Source organism: Gymnoscopelus microlampas (assembly GCF_963454915.1).
Source record: "Gymnoscopelus microlampas genome assembly, chromosome: 10".
Classification (NCBI taxonomy): domain Eukaryota; kingdom Metazoa; phylum Chordata; class Actinopteri; order Myctophiformes; family Myctophidae; genus Gymnoscopelus; species Gymnoscopelus microlampas.
Genome location: NC_139947.1, coordinates 38,438,228 through 38,459,837, shown reverse-complemented (window position 1 = coordinate 38,459,837; position 21,610 = coordinate 38,438,228). Strand labels below are relative to the sequence as shown.

General features: G+C 42.0%; 1 protein-coding gene across 1 annotated transcript in view; it reads left to right on the top strand.

Moving 5' to 3' along the window:
• The first annotated feature begins 6,980 nt into the window (after positions 1-6,980).
• slc26a6.2 (solute carrier family 26 member 6, tandem duplicate 2) overlaps positions 6,981-21,610 on the top strand; it is a 19,647-nt gene continuing 5,017 nt past the window's right edge. The window contains exons 1-16 of the mRNA XM_084068637.1: positions 6,981-7,063; positions 7,310-7,420; positions 8,106-8,281; positions 9,411-9,575; positions 10,907-11,059; positions 11,316-11,398; positions 12,225-12,372; positions 14,001-14,114; positions 14,882-14,959; positions 15,394-15,489; positions 16,250-16,356; positions 16,986-17,055; positions 17,322-17,414; positions 19,600-19,722; positions 20,205-20,345; positions 20,732-20,786. Coding sequence (XP_083924763.1) covers positions 7,048-7,063; positions 7,310-7,420; positions 8,106-8,281; positions 9,411-9,575; positions 10,907-11,059; positions 11,316-11,398; positions 12,225-12,372; positions 14,001-14,114; positions 14,882-14,959; positions 15,394-15,489; positions 16,250-16,356; positions 16,986-17,055; positions 17,322-17,414; positions 19,600-19,722; positions 20,205-20,345; positions 20,732-20,786 — 1,729 coding nt within the window. The 5' untranslated portion in view covers positions 6,981-7,047. The remainder of the gene's footprint in view (positions 7,064-7,309; positions 7,421-8,105; positions 8,282-9,410; positions 9,576-10,906; positions 11,060-11,315; positions 11,399-12,224; positions 12,373-14,000; positions 14,115-14,881; positions 14,960-15,393; positions 15,490-16,249; positions 16,357-16,985; positions 17,056-17,321; positions 17,415-19,599; positions 19,723-20,204; positions 20,346-20,731; positions 20,787-21,610) is intronic.

Below are 21,610 nucleotides of genomic sequence, written 5' to 3'. Positions count from 1 at the left end.
GTAAAGTTTTCTAATCATATACTTATTACTTAGTTTTTCTCGATGAGGGTATGTCATTTCCCTTTTGGATCAATAAAGTAGCTATAGGCCTATTTCTGTTCTATTCTATTCTCTACGCATCTCCGATGTCTGTCGTAAAACACGCAATATTAGAAATGACGCTGTACCATGCGCGATACAGGACGTTATTAATTTTTTTCTTGTAAATAATTCTCTCTCTTTCTCTCTCTCTGTACACACAGCATACTTTACGTTGCGGTGAGCTTGTAGATCAGGTATTTTCGGCACGCTACACATTGTAGTATAAATCAGGCTTTAAAAGTTTCATGGGAGAAGTACATCAGACACAATCCAATCCAATCCACTTTATTTATAGAGCACATTTAAAACAACAGTGTTGAACCAAAGTGCTGTACACAGTAACAAAATATACTAGAATATACTGTACAAGAGCAAAACAATACACAGTAAACAGGACAACATATAGACACAATCCCTGGTGGAACAACAACTCTCAGTCTGAATTTTCGAACGCCAAGGAGTACAAGTGAGTTTTCAAACGTGATTTAAACACAGGCAGGGTTTGAGACACTCTTAACATAGGGTGGAAGCTTATTCCACAGTTTGGTCGCTATGGCGGAAAATGATCTCCCTGGGTCTTCAGCTTTGTTGCTGGGACCTTAAGAGGTGACTGGTCAGTAGACCTCAAGACCCTTGTAGAGTTATTGGGTGGTAGAAGCTCCGATATGTACAATGGTGCCAACCCATTTAAAGACTTAAAAAGAAACATTAAAGTCTTAAACTGAATCCTGTAACGAACAGGGAGCCAGTGCAAGAAGGCAAGAATGGGGGAGATATGATCATACTTCCGTGCCCCTGATAAGAGGCGAGCGGCCGCGTTTTGGACTAACTGTAGTCGTGACAAGCAGGCATGGCTAACGCCAACATAACGTGCATTACAGTAGTCAAGCCGGGTTGAGATAAAAGCATGGATAAGACGTTCAAAATCAGAAATGGTTACAGCAGACTTGACTTTGGCTAAAATCCTCAACTGATAAAAGCTGGATTTAACAACAGAGTTAATCTGTTGTTAAATTGTTGTCAAACTTAAAATCGCTGTCCAATTTGACACCAAGGTTAGTGACCACCGGTTTTTAGAAATGGCTGCAGGCCAGCCATGGCTACATCAGACACACAGGGCAGTGATAATGTAGTTCTCTCCTAGGGAAGGGAAACCAAGCACCTTATACTGTAGTATGTTATCTGGAATTATTGAAAACCCATCTGGTCCCTGCCAAAAGATCTCCCTGTTCCCCACCAGAGACATAATAAATGCATGCATGTGTCCACCATGACCTGGTCTTTTGTTGATCTATTATTATCAATTCCCTTGACACCATATTGCTATGTAAACTATATTACCATCACTCCTGCTAGAGCCAACAATAATCTGGACGACCTCAAAGTTATATAATTTATAGTTGAACGGAAGGACATTACATACATACATACATGACAAAAGGGTTCTTGCAGAGCCATATAAGAGTCCACCCTCTCCCATCTTCTTGTTTGTGTGTGTGTGTGTGTGTGTGTGTGTGTGTGTGTGTGTGTGTGTGTGTGTGTGTGTGTGTGTGTGTGTGTGTGTGTGTGTGTTTGTTTAGGGCTACTGTAAATTTTGGTTTTGCCGTTACTCAGCTAAATAAATGAGAACCGCTAGGAAACCAGAAATTCAAACAGGCTCTTTACTGTTTAAAAGAGCTAGTAGAAGCAATGCAGTGGGTGGTTTAGCATAGTTGGATATTTAGCTTTTAGAAGAATGCTAGATATGAAAAAACTAACAATTATGATAGGACATTATACCAAGGCACTGCATGTGCCTCTCTTTGTTGCATTTTTGTTTTTGCAATAGAGTTGTCAGAGTCCATGCTGTAATTAGACCTCAACTGGCTGAGAGGGCACAGGGGCAACTAGGATTATTACAGTCTTCTATTTACAATCTCTATTTAACCTTCACCCTGACTGCCACCTATAAAACTGTAAAACGGTGTTAGCAGAGGATGGTTTCTATCCATGATCAATAGAAGGACACACTGCATATCTCTCCTTCCACACACAGTCATATGCAATGAGTACATAACCTAGTACTCACCATGCCAATTTCCTGTTACCTTCAGGCACCTGAAAAGAGAAAATATCTTCTTGAGTGTAGAACAAAAGTGCAGCATTTAAAAGTAAGTGTTTATGGGCATGCCAGTGGCTGACCAGATCCCTGGTTCGATTCTGTCTGGAGACTGTTATGGTCATTTCCCCTCCGTTTTCTGTCTACCTAAATAAAGCAGAACCTGCCTAAACAAAAAGCAGGGCTTTTAACAGTTACATCTAGGACATCTGTCCTAACCTGCTGCACGAACCGGAATGTTATACTACTGTAGCTTGCACCAGTCATTACTGTGACACAGCACAATGGGCCTGGTTTATATTTAGTTGCACGCTCGTGTCGCGCACTGAAAATAGCAGATCTACCAGTTCACAGCATGGCATCATGCTGTGAAGCGTTGTGAGCTATTGCTATTTAGCGTTGCTATTTTCGGTGCATGACGCGATGCATGTGCATGTACTGTATAACTCAAGACACACCCTTTAAGAGAAGTTATTAGTTAATCCCTATCTGGCTGTTTTGGTCTTCAGCATTTCCATCTTTTTGACCCTGGTGTAAGAAGAAAGACACAGAGCTGAACAATCTAATCAACCACAGATAAGGGTTGCTTAAGACTCCTTCGATACAGACCTGTCTCTCTTTACTGCAGGCATGTGTCTGTCTTTCTGCCAGCTGCCTGTCTGTCTCTCTGTCAATCTGCCAGCCTGTCTATCTCAAAGTGTCTCTGTCCATCATCTTTGTCTGTTCCCATGTGCCTAGCTCTCTGTCCTGCCGGTCTGTCTACCTGTCTGTGGCTGGCTGGCTGTTTGCATGTACTTATATGCATGGAATGGTGCCTGGCTTCCTGTACCTGTCTGGATTTTGGGGTCAGAGAACATTCAGTATGTAATGTAACTAACATGTACCCAAGTGTAATTTCAAATTTCTATGAGCAGCATTGGCATGAAACACTTCTGCCGTGCCCATCACTAATAACAAAAGATAAAGATTCAGTCAAATTAAACAGTGGTGACTGATTAATTGATTGATTGAATACTTAACAGTTTGCAAATTGTGCAGTGGTACGATTATACAATGATGCTAAATGTATAACACAAAAAGTTGCATGTATTCAATTCATCAAGACATTTAAAGACATACAATAACATACAAGAAATCCTCAACAGTATTAGCAATAAACGTATATGTAAATAAAACATTTTCCTTTTTTTGGGGGGGTGGGGGTTCTAGGACCAGTTGTAAATTACAGACAGGTGATCTTATTGAAGGAGGGTAGGGAGTCACACTTTTTGATGTCTTTTTGTAGGGCATTCCACATTTTGGTGGCATAACAGTAGGACTAATTTAACCCTATGGTTGTGCCGAATCTGGGTTAAACGAGATCAGATCAGTGTAGCTCCCTCTGGTGTTTTGCCTGTGTGTGTCTCACGTTATTGAAGTAGTTTGACAGGTACATGGGCACTGATCCCTGAGAATCTGAGTATCTTGAAGACCATGCCAGGCCCATTACAAGTTGCTGTACTCTGTCCTCTACCCTGAGCCATCCCACCCTACCCTAGCATAATGAGCAGGGGATAGGTGAGTCCTACTGTAGGTGTGAGGTTAAGTAGTAACCTGATCAGTTTGTTTTGAGTTAAGTTGAGTGAAGTTTTGCTTTTGCGCGGAACAAGGCCCATGGGGGGAGGGGCAGCGCGGAACAAAATTACGCTTCACCGGCGCGTTTCACTGTTTTAGCGCTCCTTCAGCAGCCGCTGAAGGAGCGCTGAGCCACAGAACTCCCAGTGAGCCACAGCTCACTGAGCCACAGCTCACTGGGAGAGGGGAGGACAGTTCTGAAGCCAGATTGGATTCGTTTTTTTTTTCAAGCAAGATGGTTGTTGCCTGGGTCTAATTTTCTTCCTTTGTTATACAGAGGGGTCACTCTCGCTAGTTTGAAATCTTGTTTGACGTGCCCCTGGCCGATGGGGAGGTTTGTTATGTGGGCAATGAGTAGAGCAATAGAGGCGGCTGCGAGAAATTTGGAGGGGATATTGAGTGGCCTTGTTTTGTTGTAGGGTGCTCAGTTCTTTAAACACATCATCAGTTGTCACCATGGTGAGTTTAAAATCATCTTTGCGTACAGTACACCTAGATTTTATAATGCTTGGATGTGCTTTACACCATAAAACCCAGAATGAGAGGCCAGTATGTTAACCAGTGTGGTGACTATGGTTGTAAAGAAGTCGTTTAAGCGATTAGCCACATCCAGCTTTTCTGCAATGAGCGTGCCATCCGAATTAATGTTGATGTTTGTACATCTGGTTTTCGGTTTCTTACTGAAGCCTAACTGTTTAAACTCACAATCTGTCTGTAACTAAGGGGTGACTATCTAGCTAATCTACTAATATGAACTTTGCCCCCCTGTCTTTATGACAGCTGGTCCTATAGCTACTTCTCTTCAAGGTCTCCACTAGGACCGTGGAGTTGTCTCGCTCTCATTCATAAAGGACACTTCAGAGAAGCAGAGCAGAGGACAGACAGCATTCACAGGGGACTTCCTTTTCATGGATCAAAGGATTTAATATGGACTTCCAATTTGGACACTGAATTGCATTTTTTGATCCTCACTATTGCGGATTTCTCTCAAGGAGCATTTTGCCCTGAGAACTGGACGCAGGAGCAGGAGTACATTTAATTGAGATTAATTGAGTACTTGGAACAACTTGGACCTGAAGGAGACCCGCCTCAGATTCAATTTGAAGCACAAGGACCATTAGTACACACAGACAGTATTAACTATACAGCCGCGGGGAGCGGGGGTGTACCTTTGCTGTGTATGGCCTTCGACACTGAACTGAGGGAACATCTAATCTATTCTATTATCCATTATTCCAAACTGTCAGAACTGTAGCGGGAAAGAGAATGTTGGGCTCTTCCTCTGCGGAAATCAGTACAAAGCAAAAGTAGAGTGAGGTGTAGTTTACTTTGTGAAAATGTAAATGAGTTTTATATGGTTGTTTGTCTGACTCTGGTAGACACAGGGCTTCTCTCCAAAGCCACACAGGAATAGAAAGGAAGAGACTCTCTGTACTTTCAGACAATAGAGGATTCAGCTGACACACTAACGCCAGGAAGAGGTAATTGGATTTTTGATATCGTGAGACTAGATATTGCCTGTGATGTTGCATATCGTAATATCGTGTTATGGCAAAAAAAAAAAAAAATGTAGACTTTTCCTAGAGTCCTAAAATGTATATTGTATCATATATATTGTGACACATTGTGTCACAATATCGATTGAGGTAGTAGGTCAAAAATATTGTGTTCATATTTTTTTAACATTATTTATCACCACTCACCTATCAATACTGGTATTACAGCTCTGAAATCTGATGTTTACTTGCAAAAAACCCAAATCAACTGCATGCAGACAACTTACATCAAACATTTTCAACGTCAAAATCTATCTTTAAATGAATGAATGCATACACTGTATTTATAGTATATACATACAAATATTGCTAAAATGACCAAAAGCATGTACCATACGATGTGTACCATGTGTTGTCTGTCCTCTGCCTTCACCTCAGAGTTCCCCCCGTGTCGGTAGTCATGACAGAGAGGAGAAGAGTGGGCTACAGCGTCCACAGAGATGTCCTGGATGAAGACGCCGTGGAGAAGATAGCAGAGAAGTCAGAGAACAAGCCATCTCTGGCGGACAAAGTCAAAGAATCCATAAGGTAATGTCCTCTGTATGCTCTGGACAGGGTGGGGAAGTATGCTTGCATATTCATATTGTTTCTAAGTATTGCTACTTTGTAACACATATTCTTGCTGAATTTATAATGTTGTTGAGTGACTATTGGATGTACTTGCACTTTGAAGTGCCTAGGATGGGACTCTGGCAGGCTTGACTAGTCTGTTTACAATGCCAGCCGGTTGTCGTACTAATATGGGCCAGTATCTATTTATTTTACTTGGCCCATTTTTTATGAAGGGCATATTTCTGGTTTGTTTAAATCTGCTATTTTGGTTTGCTCTGAACCAGCGACTGATGGCGGGGTTTTGAGGACAATTGTTTTGGGAATCGTTATTATCACTTGCACACAACCGAAACCAAGGAGCATATATTTCATAAGGGAGAGATCAAAGTTAGTATCCTAAGCTTTCTCTGCACTGGGAGGAAAACTGCAGATGAAAGTTTGATGGATTGTATGTTCACACACGTGAGTGCCGTGGCTTCTTTTCGTGGTTCTTTTTTAGCCGGCCTTATGTTGGCTGCTATCAATGGGATGTTGTCAGGTAAGGGATCTATTGTCAGTGCAGGAGGTAAGAACATCTGAGGTCAGTGAGCGAGCATGAATAGTTAGAGAAATGTGTGGCTGTTGTAGTGGTGGGAAGAGGAAGTGGTCCTGGGCAAAAACAGTCATAAGGTGGTCAGAGACACCAGTATCAATCATTTCAATGTTGGAAATAGAGAAGCCAACTGATTGCATGACATTAAAAGTACAAAATATGTAAAAAGTCTTTGACCATAGGTCTTTGTGGGAAACTATATAAACAATATAAATGTTAAAATCCTTTAAAAATCAACAGTTTATCGGTGCAAGACCCCATTAAATGCTAGGTCAGAATATTATTCCGTGAAATTGTATTTGTTTTAGGTGGACTGTATACCAATGCACATAGGATGGGGGTAGTGACATAATATGTCACCTATATTATAGGTGCAGTCAGTGCTCTAACCCTCTCTCCTCTCTTTCTCCCTCTTACATGTGTGTGTTAGATGTTCAGGCCCCAGGATGAAGAGCTGTGTTCTGGGCAGTGTTCCTGTCCTCTCCTGGCTGCCTCGTTACTCCATCAGAGACAACGCCGTCGGAGACCTCATCTCTGGACTCAGCGTGGGGATTATGCAGCTGCCACAGGGTAAGTTGCAGTGTAAGATTCCAGGGGTCCATGGGCTGACTTTGGAGGGTCAACAGGGTGCAGTTTCCAACACACCTCTACACCTTCAACAATATAAGGAGGAAGTAATAACTACAAACACAAAAGCTGCCTGCAACCTGTCGGCTCTCCACGATTAAGGATTTCTGCTGTAACCAATTGTAACAAACTGAACTTTGACCTATGATCTGCTACAGTTTGTTAGACTTGTTGGCTGTGTCCTTCCAGGTATGGCGTATGCCCTCCTAGCGTCCGTTCCTCCAGTCTTTGGTCTGTACTCGTCTTTCTACCCTGTCCTCATCTACTTCATCTTTGGTACCTCCAAACACATCTCAGTCGGTATGTACTGATGATATGGTGAAAAAAACTGTTTTATAATGATGTTATGAAAATGCTTGGGGTAAACTGACCTGTGGTTTCCTAATTATGTGAGGTAATGTTTTGCTAGGATAGATTCACTTTAATAAGCCCACTTTGTACTTAGGGTCAAGGGCCCGAGAGAAGGGGGGTTTGAGCTCTCCTTTACTCCTCTCTCGTGATTGATGTTTTTTTAGATAACTTGGCTCAACCTAATCCTGACAACTGAGTGCATTGGGGCAATTAGACAAACAGTTATGCCTTTATGCTCAGTGACTGACTGTCTTGGATCATTCTGTCTTCTAATCTTCTCTTAGCCAGATCCCTCCATGGGGTGCATACTTTACTCATGTTTCCTCCTCTCACCTTTTCTATTTTGTAATAAACACTTTTATTATACTTAAAGTCTGTCGTATTTTGAGCATTTGCAGGATACATTTTTCCAGGTTATCTGTTCATGTGGGTTTGCCCCGGGTGCTCAGGTATCCTCCCACACCAAAAAGACATGCATGTTAGGGATGGGGCGTTGCTGTACATTACAATACCTGTGTGTCTGTCTGTTTATATTTCTGTCTCAATAACTATTTCTGTTTCTGTTTGTCACCATTTCTATCCTTCTGTATGTCTCAATATCTGTCTGTCTGTCCGTCTGTCCGTCTGTCCATAGGTACTTATGCTGTGATGAGTGTGATGATAGGAGCAGTAACTGAACGGATGGCTCCAGACTCTGACTTCATGATATGGGACAATTCATCCAACTCCAGTATAGTTGACGTGACAGCGCGGGATGACGAGAGGGTCCGTGTGGCTGCAGCGGTCACATTTCTATCTGGATTATTCCAGGTAAATATGCTCAATTTGGAGTAGAAATACTGCTGTTTGAAACAAATTGTTGTTGACCAAAAGTGGAACGTGAGATGTTCTGATCGGTTCCTAAATATATATTGACTTCATGGTCAGTGCACTGTTTAGGTCACAATGTAAAAGCAGTTGGGAACCACTAATCTCAAAACACATTGTGTAGAACAGAGATTTTGTTTTCCTTTTGCTTTAATACTTTCATATAACTTTAAGCATTTTTATGTCGTTGTTCTGTAGGAAGCTAGCTGTCTGTCTGTAAGTCCAGGGCTAGTCTCGCAAACTGCTGGACCTTCTTCATGCCTGATGAAGGTCCGAGTGACCGAAACGTTGTATCCCTATTAATATACATTTTTGTAAGTGAAGACAGTGTGCGGGACGCCCTTTTTCTGCTCTTCATATTTGTTGAAATTAAATAACTTTAATTGTCTCCACCCCTGTCCAGTGTGAAACTGTGCTCCCACACTCCCTGGAGGCCAAAGCAGAACCAGTTGCCCACGTTTTTCACATAGGCCTGTTATAGTGCCACCATCAGGCAGATTTTTGCAAAACTTATTTTTTTATATTACTCCTACAGATTTTGTCCAAACATCACGCAAATCGGTACACATTATCTCTATAGTTATGTGATCAAGATGGATCTGTCCAATTCATATTTCATATTCCATCCTGATTGGCTAAGATTTGCATGGCCGATCCACGAGGATGGGATTCGATCCCACACATGGAAAGCACAATGGATGAGTAGGCTAGTCTATCGCCTTAAAGACCATGTTTGTGATTTTGTTCTTCCAGCAGTGCCACCCTGCTATTACGGTACAATTCCCAAACCCTGAAATACTGCCCAATTTAGGATGGCTTATTTGCTCCACCGTTGATATATGACGTTGGCAAGGATGGGATCTTTCTTCTCCAGCTCCTGTGTCACCCAATTATACCACTGAAGTACAGCTCCCGAATCCTGAAATGATCTTTAAAACCCATATTAAGATGTCTTGTAGTGTACCGCGGTTAAATACATATGTAATCATCAACAAGGATGGGATTTGAACCCACATGTGTAGAGATCATTACTGAAGACATATCTCCACGTCTATCTATGGTCTTCCTATAGATCGTGCTGGGCTTGGTGCATTTTGGTTTCGTGGTGACCTATCTGTCTGAACCTCTGGTCCGAGGTTACACCACAGGTGCTGCTATGCATGTCATCGTCTCCCAGCTCAAATACACCTTCGGTATCAGCCCAGACAGATACAATGGACCGTTCTCACTAATATATGTAAGACGCACACACTCACACAAACACACACACAAATGCACACATTCACTGTACAATATTCCGTAATTTAACTCTGGGAGTTACAAATGAATAAATTAAGGGTAATATTGATAACATTAAGGTATACCAAAAATAAAATAGTACATTCACAGAGCTTTTAAAAAGGTGCTAAATAAAAGTATTACTTTCCCTGTATAAAATGATTATGTCCTTTTCTTCCCTTAAGAGACAATGCAAACTGCATGAGGTGTAGTGATTTATTAGTGAGACATCTAGTGGCTTAATGTTGTCTATAGCACCTTTAACACTAAGGATTGTACTGTGTAGCCTACTAAACAATGCACACTGCAAAATGTAAGACACATTATCTAACACTGAACAAGCATGCATGTGCGTGTAGCCATATACGTTTACATGCATACATAGCTGAAATACAAAATATACAGTGTGCAGTGTATACAGTATGCATACTGTATGTATAAACAGGCTAATTCACTCAGCTTTCACAGTCAGACACCCTTAACCCTAGAACACTAAAATGAAAATAGTCACACTAACACTAACCATGGGTATATTTTACCCGATATAATAAATTCCATAAAAACGATTTCTCAAATATATTAAAGTACAACAATACATGACAAATTGAGGTACTCCTCTTTAATATTTCAACATGAAATTTTGAAAAATATATCGTGGGGGAAAAAAGTGGGTATTTAAAAAAAAAAGAATGGAGCTGGGAACTTTTCCTTTGGTCCACCCATTCTTGGGACATGTGAGCCTTGTCCAGGGAAGTTACAGTCTAATTGCATCAGCTGACCATTGTGGGAGTATGGGATTTTTGTTTTACCCTCTAACACTAACCATGGGTGAAATTCACCCGAAGACCACCCTGTAGAAAAAAGACAGGGATGGGGGCAGGGAAACAAACCCCCGCCCCCCCCCCCCCCCCCCCCCACATCAGCAACATTATGAAAATCACATAATTACAATTGTTTGGGTGAAATTCACCCCTGGTTAGTGTTCTAGGGTTAATGCACACTGCAAAAATACCACCCTCTAATGGAAGGTGAATAGTGCTGCAAAGAGTTTTCTCATGGTTTTTATTTGACCATCTTTTACCTGAATCAATTAATCTTTAGTTGCTGTTTGTTTCTGTAAATGTTTATAATCACACAGTCACTTTATCACATTCATCACTGACTCTCCATTGCTCTCTCTCCCTTATTCTGTGTGTGTGTGTGTGTGTGTGTGTGTGTGTGTGTGTGTGTGTGTGTGTGTGTGTGTGTGTGTGTGTGTGTGTGTGTGTGTGTGTGTGTGTGTGTCTTCAGACCGTGTTGGAGGTGTGTTATCTACTGCCAGAGACTAACATTGGTACTCTGGTGGTCAGCATTGTTTCTATAGTGGGTCTCATCCTTGTAAAGGAGCTCAACATCTACCTGGGTAAAAAACTACCTGTGCCTATTCCTGTAGAGCTGCTGGCTGTAAGTGCACATCACATACACACACTGCATTATGCACACACATTCTTGGTCTCACACACATAGTACATGTATCGATGCATGCACAAACACATGTATAATTTTATTAAAGTCATACATCAAGGTCATTATTAATTCTAATAAACTCTGATAAACTTTACCCGCACTTACTCTAATCTCAACCCCCCCCCCCTCTCTCTCTCTCTCTCCCTGTCTCCCCTCTCTCTCTCTTTCTCTCTCTCGCTCTCTCTCTCTCTAGATCATCATTGGCACAGTAATCTCCTGGCAGGTCAACCTGGATGTTAAGTATGGAATTGATGTGGTGGGGGAGATTCCATCAGGGTGAGACACACACACACACACACACACACACACACACACACACACACACACACACACACACACACACACACACACACACACACACACACACACACACACACACACACACACACACACAAATCTTCAAATATAGCAGATGTATAACTGCTTGTATATCTGCTATTTTTGAATAGCCAACGCCAACGCAAAAGTCTAAAATGACACAGATGCTTTCCCGGTTTTAAAAGGATCCCTGGCTAATAAGCCAAATATGCCTTAATACATTATAATTCACCTCTATAACTAAAATGAATTTCATGTGCAAATAAAACATATTTAAAATGTTGTTTTGATGCTCATATTAACCTTAGGAAGTATTAAGTTGTTTTTTATTTGCACATGCATTCCATAAATTCCATAGGGCTGGACCACAGGTGGACAAGTGACATCATCAACAAGTGACGATGATTGATGATCATCAATCATCGCTTGACATTTACTCAAGCAGGGCATTGTCCCGCTTGAGTAAAAGATGCACTATTTCTAAAATAACAAAAATATTTATGGTGTTTTTAATTTTAGTTATAGAGGAATTATAATGCATTAGGGCATATTTGGCTTATTAGCCAGGGATCCTTTTAATAGGTTAAGGAACATATTGATATAGGTGAGGCACAAGAGAGAAAACTCTTGTAAAATGTTATCCCAGGTCAGCAGGATTATGTGTTTAGCGTCAAGCATTTTGACCACCAACAGGCAACTTTCGGATTAGAACTGACAAACTTGCTGTTGTCTACTTGTCTAATCATAATGAATCAATCATCATATTTTCCCCACCTTCCTCCAGTCTCCAGCCACCTGTCTTCCCAGCAGTCCCTCTGTTTGGTCAGGTGATTGGTGATGCCTTCGCTATCGCCGTGGTCGGCTACGGCATGGCCATCTCTCTTGGACGAATCTTCGCACTGAAATACGGATACAAGGTGGACAGCAACCAGGTAGGACTGGAGGAGGAAGGCTGGAAGAAAGGGAGGGAGGGTGGAGAGAAAGAAGAAAGTTTAGGTGGATGTTTTCATTCTGTTCACATGGCCTCCTACAATGCAGCTACAATGTGTAGATACTTATAGGTACACTAATATGTTATTGAGGATGGTGTTTTCTGAGTATGGTGACCCCATGGCCATTCCTCTAGCTCCACCCTCAGGCCAAAGTGTGACCATGGATTGTTTAATTTTTTTAACTCTCAGACCTGCTAGTGAAAATGGGGGGCTCTAAGGATGGCAGTGTCACTTGGCTCAAACTACTATGGCCTGGTTGGGTATGAGGAGCAGCATGGCTTCTAGTAGCCCTGAAACATGACTGTCACACCATGACAGTCATGGAACCACAAACTTCCTGGTTTGCACGTTTTCTATTTTATTTTTTATAATGTATCAGAGTGCAATACACCTCCCAACAGATGGGGTCGCGTAGTTGAAAGCATTGGAGAGAATTCGGAGAAAATGGCCGGCGATCGGATTAAAAAGCTTTTTATTGAACAATACGGAAGATACAGGTACTTAGACCGGTGCATCCGTGGCTTGGGGGTCAGCACTTTATATTTGAAATCTGAACGTTTATGTAGATGTAGCAGTTGTAAATGTAAAAAATCACACCCAGTGTGAAGGTAGCGGCGCCTTTGATACATTATGTCATCGATATGTGTTTATAGCCATGTGTCACGTGAAGCTTGACCAATCACTTTGTTGACGGGTCTGACCAATCAGAACGTTGACGGGTCTGACCAATCAGAACGTTGACGGGTCTGACCAATCAGAACGTTGACGGTGAACACGGACAAAGTCAGGTATAGAGAAGGATCCGCTCTATACCAGGTATAGAGCGGCTAGCGCCGCTAAAGATTCGCAAACCAGGAACAAGTGGTTCCATGACGCTTGTGACAGACAAGCGTCATGTGAACCATGGCTAGGCTTCTATGGGCTGCAAGAGGGGCATTTAGACTCTTTGTCTTGTTAAATAAATATATTACAATGTCCATTTTGTTTTGCTGTTGTCTAAAAGCCCCAGTTCCTGTTCATCATACTCTATAGACCCATAATAACATTATGAATGAGAAGTGATTATATGGTACAGAAAAGGGGGGCATATGTGCATGAAAAGGGAATTTGACACCCTATTTATTTATAAAATATATAGTATATCATATTGTTAGCTATTCAAACATTTTTTGACACACATTTGAATCAAATGTTTTATGGTCATGATTCACGAGGAGCCTGGATGGCTTGGTTCCAGGCTTAACATAATTAATATAAATATTTTGGGAAATCTCTATGGGGAAAAAGTAATGGGCTTTCGATCTGTGGCACCACAAAATGTCCCCCACTGCTATGCCCTTATGGCAGGACCATGTACAATACACATGCTGTATAAATAAGCTAGACACAGACCAGGTAGGAAATAAGTCTCCATTGGTTGCATCCATGTGCTACATCTGCAAAGCACAGGATTTCAACTCCTAACTGTGGTATGTTCTTCTTTTAGGATCTGATTTCCCTAAATCAAGATCATTTTCCATTGTGGATAATAAATGGCATCTAATCTTGTCTAATCTAATCTAATCTAGGAGCTGATTGCCCTGGGTCTCAGTAATACCATCGGCGCAGTGTTCCAGTGCTTTTCCATCAGCTGTTCCATGTCTCGCTCCATGGTTCAGGTTACTACGGGAGGGAAAACTCAGGTATATATGGGCAGTGGTGTTAAAGGTGTTAAGGAAAGAAGTTAAGCATGAAGGGTAGAAGGAAAGATGGAAGGATGGATGAATTACATAACTGACCACCCCTGATGCAATGCCTTGCAGAAAAACACCCACCTGTAACATCAGCATGTTACGGGATAATACTGTAGTTTACAAGCTTACAAGTTTAAAGCTCCTCCTCTTCTGAACAAGAGAAAGAAATTAGAATTTTATCAGGTTTCCATGGTGAGAAATGTTTTCACTTTCATCTGGAGCTTGTACTGTAGTTCATCTTGACATTATAAAGAGTTCCTCTGGTTGCAGACTGTACCCACAGAGGTTAAATGGATTTAAGAAGGGGGAAAAAGAGGGGGGTGCAGTACTCAACGTTATTCTGATAAGTGGGGTTATAAAAAACACTTAGAGGATCGATTTAGAAATTTTGACATCACACAAACACAGACTCACAGAGAGCCTAAACGGATTTGGCCTGGCATGATCATTCATCAGCCAGGACCTATTATCTACAATGAGATGAGAGGAGAGAGTGAGAAGACAGGAGTGTAGTGAATGTATGGTAGAAGCAATAACATTATAAGAGGCTTCATCTAATCATGTCCCATCTCTCATGCATCATTTCACTGATAATGATGATCACTGGCCAGCTGTGGTTTTGTCTCCCTTTGTGCCTTGGCTATTATTTCTGTACCCTCTCTCTCTCTCTCTCTCTCTCTCTCTCTCTCTCTCTCTCTCTCTCTCTCTCTCTCTAGGTGGCTGGGGCTCTATCAGCAATAGTTATCCTTTTCATCACACTGTGGATTGGAGCTCTCTTTGAAGATCTGCCCAAGGTACTGTAGGTGTGTGTGCGCGTGCATGCGTGTGTACTGTACGTGTTATGTACTTGTGTATGTGTTCTCCAAAAGAACATGCGTTTGTGTGCGGCTGTGCATGTACATACATTTGGGTCTATATGTAGTATAGTTAGTAACTGTTTGTGTGTGCGTGTGCGCGCGCGCGTGTGTGTGTGTGTGTGTGTGTGTGTGTGTGTGTGTGTGTGTGTGTGTGTGTGTGTGTGTGTGTGTGTGTGTGTGTGTGTGTGTGTGTGCGTGCGTGTGTGTGTGTGTCTACATGCAGTATAGTTAGTTACAGCACTGTCAGTGCCAAGGTACTGTTGTGTGTGTGTGTGCGTGTGCGTGTGTGCGTGTGTGCGAGCGCGCGCGCGTGTGTGTGTGTCTACATGTAGTATAGTTAGTTACAGTACTGTAGTGTTTGTGTCGTGCAGGCGGTGTTGGCAGCCATCATCTATGTGAACCTTCATGGAATGTTGAAACAGTTCATGGACATCCCTGACCTCTGGAGGCGCAACAAAGTGGACATGGCGAGTAGATTAACGTTTTCACACGTTTTTTGTCACATGCTCATACATGTATCTGCAGTGAAATGTTACATACAGTAAATAATACAAATGGTATACTATAAGGTAATAAAAGTCATAACACAGTTATACAATTTTATTAAGTGTAGAACATTTAAATAACCTTATAGGTGTTCACAAAACAGCATCAAGACATACCCAGGTATAATTGACGAGCATGAACACAGTCTAGCATATAATATATACAGTATAATTTAGAGTTGCACCTTCAATGCGATACTGAGGTGTATGTTGGTCATCCTTATGCAGCATAAATGTATATTCTGTATATCCTGTTTTCTCATTTATTCATCCATTTATGTCCTGTATATTTTCCTTTTGGCTGCAACGTACACACACACACACACACACACACACACACACACACACACACACACACACACACACACACACACACACACACACACACACACACACACACACACACACACACACGTGTTCTATTATCCATTATCTCCATTATCCATATCAATATATACGTAAATGATAGAGCTTGCACGAAAACTAATTTCACCCTCTGATTTACACCTGTAAACCTGTGATGTGACAATAAAATGGATTCTGAAACTGGATTTTGATCAATAACTTTTTCTCTCCATCTCCTCTTCTGTCCCTCTCGATCTCTCTGCCACCTCCCCTCCCTCTGTCTCTCTGACTGACACTCTCTGTCTCTCTGACTGACACTCTCTGTCTCTCTCTGTAGTTGGTGTGGATTGCTACGTTTATCCTGACAGTATTGTTCAACGTTGACCTGGGATTGGCTGCTTCCATTGGCTTCTCCATTCTCACTGTCATCTTCAGAACACAGCTGTAAGCACACGCACGCACGCGCGCACACACACACACGCACACGCACACGCACACACTCATAACTCACAGAAACACACTTTATTGCCAGTATGTACTGTACAGTGAAGACATGCAGGAATTGATTTTGTTGAAGCTGTTTGAATGCAACGATCATCCAATCACTACAGAACAGTTCAGTACTTGCTTGTGGTAGGAAGGAAAGTGGAGAGAGGGGTTCTCACACACGCACGTATGCACACACACTCGCATACACATACACTCATCGCAGACATATTTTTCCCACTGAAATAGTAAGCCCTGTAGTTGGTGTGGTTTGTGGTCATGTCTAACATTTATCTACATTTAGTGACCACACAGTGACAGTGTTTAACCACACCTATTACAATCTGCTAATACCCATGGTGTGTGTGTGTGTGTGTGTGTGTGTGTGTGTGTGTGTGTGTGTGTGTGTGTGTGTGTGTGTGTGTGTGTGTGTGTGTGTGTGTGTGTGTGTGTGTGTGTGTGTGTGTGTGTGTGTGTGTGTGTGTGTGTGTGTGTGTGTGTGTGTGTGTGAGAGAGACTGTGTGAGTGTGTGAGACTGTGCACTGACTATTTCTCTGCATATATGTGTTTGTGTGTGTGTATGTCAGACCGAAGTACTCCCTTCTGGGAAAGGTTCCAGACACTGACATTTACAGGCCCGTGGAGGACTATAATCAGGTACTTAGACCAACCCTGTACTTATAGATCTATACTGTATAAGCACTGTGAGTGTTCAGCCTTCTATGGGGGGTTTCAACTTCTGACTCTGCCGATCCAGGCCTACGCAGTACTGATGTATTATCTTATTCACTTCCATATATATAGAGAGCAGGAATACTACAAAGGAATATAAAAATTGTTTCTTATGGATAGATGGATGGATTGAATGATTGATGGATTGAATGATTGATTGATTGATTGATTGATTGATCGATCTGTTTCAGGTAAAACCGGTGCCAGGGTTGATTATCTTCCGTTCCTCTGCCACACTCTATTTTGCCAATGCTGAGATGTACCAAGATGCCTTGGCAGAGAAGGTGAGAACACATATATTACGCACATTGTACATAACACACTGTACATAAATGAAGTCTACAAATTCACTCACACACATATACATTCTATCTCCATGTTTCTGTCTTTCTCTCAAAATAGAAATATGTCACTCTATCCCAGCAATAATTGGCCTGTAATGTTTTCCATGAGATCACCTCGGCAGTTAACACTGAATCAGTGACACATTCATAACTGACCTGCTATTGTCACTATGTACATCACTACGTTGACAGGCATTGCTCAAATAAATGTCATCCCTCTCTCAGTCTTGCGTAGCCAGACGATCAGAGATGTCCACCTACTGATACGTCTGATGACATCTAAATTCAAATTAAAACTAAGTGGAAACAATTAGGAAGTTCAGCTTCACAGAACCAATGCAAAGACTTTAGGGCCGTCCTTCCTTCTGCAAAACTATGCCCTCTCCTCTCCGCTCCTGTTCTTACATGACCATCCATTCTTATTATTATTTTTTTTTATGTGAGGTGCAAGTGAAGGAAACAAGGTTTAAATTTAGAGACATGGGATGCACCCACTGAGGCACAATCGAGCAATGGAAGAAGTTACATATAAAGTGAAAGGAATAAGGAAGGACAGAGAGGAGGGAGGAATTATAAGAGTGAGCGCAAGGGAAGGGTACGAGGGAGTGAGATAAATATACGTGGATGTCATTGCCTTCTAATGTTTCTTAGTCCCATTTAAGTGTCAATGTCAGGTTTGCTCTTTTGATCTAAAATCAAGATTTATTAAGTATCACTTGAATAGAAGCCAGACTAAAGACTAATTATTCACACAGCGAAACCAAGAGAGTAAATGTAACACTGAAAGTGTAAAATGAATTAACACTCTGGATTTTACTGCAATCTTTACTACTACACTACGACAATACTGTACTTTATTATCAGCTCTCACTTGACTCGGTCGTTTGCCTTGTTTTGCGTGGTTGATATGGTGTGGTACAGGCCCTTGGTGTAAACTATTTCCTACAGTAAGATGAGACATCAATAACTTAACTCAACCGCTTGTGTTGGCTAGCTGCTTCAACGTCAGAATGTAGAATGCAAAGTGCCTGCCAGCGGTCATGTGAACGCCCTACTTACGTACTCATGTCATTGTGTCACCAGTGTTTACCAGCAACCTCTGATACACAATTAGTGGTTTTTACAATTGGTTAAAAGCACACTTTTTCAGAACTCTCTACCCTCTCTAACAGCAGTCTATTTAGATAAAACTGTGACTGGTTCTTTTCATTGGTTTGATATAAAATGCATACAGCTTGCAACACTCACACTAAACTGGCAGATTAGAGTGAGTCTACTGCACATTTTGCAAATGTTTCACAAATACCACATTGAAATCCTATATTAAAATTGGGTAATGGGAGGGCGGATGGGTGGACCTCTGACGACAAAGCAATGCAAAACACTCACCCTCTCAGTTAGCTCAGTCTGTAGAGCACTTACCTTAGGACCACAAGGGTCTGGGTTTGATCCCAGGCACCACTTACTCAGCGTATGAGTTGCATGGCTTGGTTAACTAAGATGTGTGTTATGTACTAGGAGCTGATGGTAGGTGTTGTACTCCAGCTCAGCAATCCCCATCTCCCAGGGGTCTAGCGCAGTGTTTCCCAAACACTGGGTCAGGACCCATGTTTGCAAACTCACAACACATTGCATCACGTTGCGTTGCGAGCTTGTAGATCAGCTATTTTCACTAGTTTAAACGTCTATTTTCTCTAGTTTAGGTACCGTGGAGACATCAAATTTCTCTCTTTTTTTTTTGCCTTTATTATTGACAGGACAGTAGGCTAAAAGGAAATGGTTTGCGAGAGATGGGGAGTGACATGCAGCAAAGGCCTTCGGGATGGGGACTCGAACCCGCGACGTGCTTTAGTTTAGTTTAGTTTAGTTTAGTTTAGTTTAGTTTAGTTTAGTTTAGTTTAGTTTAGTTTAGTTTAGTTTAGTTTAGTTTTGTGTGCTGGGCTGGGCTGGGCTGGGCTGGGCTGGGCTGTGTTGTGTTGTGTTGTGTTGTGTTGTGTTGTGTTGTGTTGTGTTGTGTTGTGTTGTGTTGTGTTGTGTTGTGTTGTGTTGTGTTGTGTTGTGTTGTGTTGTGTTGTGTTGTGTTGTACTGAGATGCGATCTGTTATGAAGTGTTGTGTTGTTTCAGGCTGGCATAGACATCACCAAGATCCTGTCAGCCAAGAAGAAACTGGAGGCCAAGAGGAAGCGGCATGAGAAGAAAGAGGCCAAGGAAGCTAAGAAAGCTGCCAAGAAGGATGGACAGGAGCTGGTAACATTATTCTAAAATATAACCTGCAACTTACACTTCTCATGATATGATGAAAATGTAAACATTTTGTCCATATGAAATCTAACCTCACGTCACCAGCCTTTTCCACATGGCGGAAAGTGGTCTTTGCCACGCCTACTCTAGGATTTCTAAATGGTTTCCGGTTATGTCCAGTTGGTGCTGGGCTGTTGTTATTCCCCCACATGAATGCCGAATCGAGTAGTCTAGTGACTCTAGTCTCACCAGTCGCGCTAAGAGTTGGAATAAAACATGGATATGACAAAACAAAATTATTATACCAAACAAAACAAATGATGACACGTTTGGACGAGGGAGATCATTTTGGAGGAGCACATGCGTTCTTGGTTTCCGCCCGAATGGTGATGCGAAGTTATATACGCTCTAGACCCCAGCTCTAGAACCAAGTTGATCCCAGTCTATATGAAATCTAAATTTGCCATGTCACATCTCCTCCTGTCCAGAAGGACGAGAAAGAGACGAGGGCTCAAAACAGCATCATAGAGGTAGAAGAGCAGCGTGACCCCTCCCTCCCCAGGGCGATCATCCTTGACCTCAGCCCCGTTAACTTCCTGGATACTGTTGCAGTAAAGACGCTGTGCAATGTGAGACTCACATGCACGCAAGCACACACACACACACACACACACACACACACACACACACACACACACACACACACACACACACACACACACACACACACACACACACACACACACACACACACACACACCTGAATCACACATCTTCCTGAATATTTCAATATCTTTATTCTCTCTCCCTTTGTGCCTTGGCTATTCTTTCTGTGCCTTTAACTCTCTCACTCACTCACTCACTCTCTCTCTCTCTCTGTCTCTCTCTCTCTCTCTCTCTCTCTCTCTCTCTCTCTCTCCCTCTCTTTTTTGACCTCATGCATTCATTCAAGCTCAGTTCAATCACTACAGTAACCTAACAGTGTGAAATGTTGTGTCTCTGTTTTTGTCACCAGATCCAGAGGGACTATGGAGACATTGGAGTAGAGGTGTTCCTCGCAGGATGTCAGAGTAAGTTGTTAAAGGCATAATCAGTGTTGTGATTCAATACAAGGTCTGCTAAGAGGATTTTAAACCCAAGAAAGGCTATGGCTTGTTTCCATTGGGGTCAGTGATGCAGTGTTGATGCATCGCGTTTACTTCTAATTTGACACTTTGTCGCTGAAGCATAAATCAGGCGTCTGTCTTGTTTACAGAGAAGGCCATGCGATGAAAGGTCTGGTAAATGAATTGTTCTTTATTCTTTACAGAAAGTGTAGAAACTATGTAACTGAATCATGGCTGCACTTGTTGGCTTTGCCTTTTTTAACTACTCTCTGAACAGACAGAATAATCACCATTTGCCCCATTGTCCATTTATCAACTGCTGAACTAGACTGAAAGAACGAGCCCAATCGATGGTCTTGAAGGGCGGAGCCAAACCCAGGCGCTGGATTCCAGCGCCTGGGTTTGGAGCACTCTGATTGGTTAGGAGATAACAAGGTCCTAAGACCAGCGTTCCTGCAAGGTTCTCCCAGGCTTTTTTTCTTTTGAAACAAAAAAAAAATGCATGGGTTTCCGAGGCTACTGCTGAACAGGCAGGCAATTCTATACCCAAGGACACTCCAAACAGGGCAGATTGCTTTTGCAGGATGCATTATTTGCTATTGTGAGGTTTAAACCTGTGGCTGTCCAGTAACTAGAGAGGAGGTAGAGTGGCCTTCTTGGAATCTGACCTTTAACACCACTCTGACTATTAACAACACTCCAGTAGAGGGTGCAATATGCTCTTGCAGTATGTCTGGAATACCTAAAATGCCCAAATTCCCCATGGGACACTTCAGACAGTCTCTCTC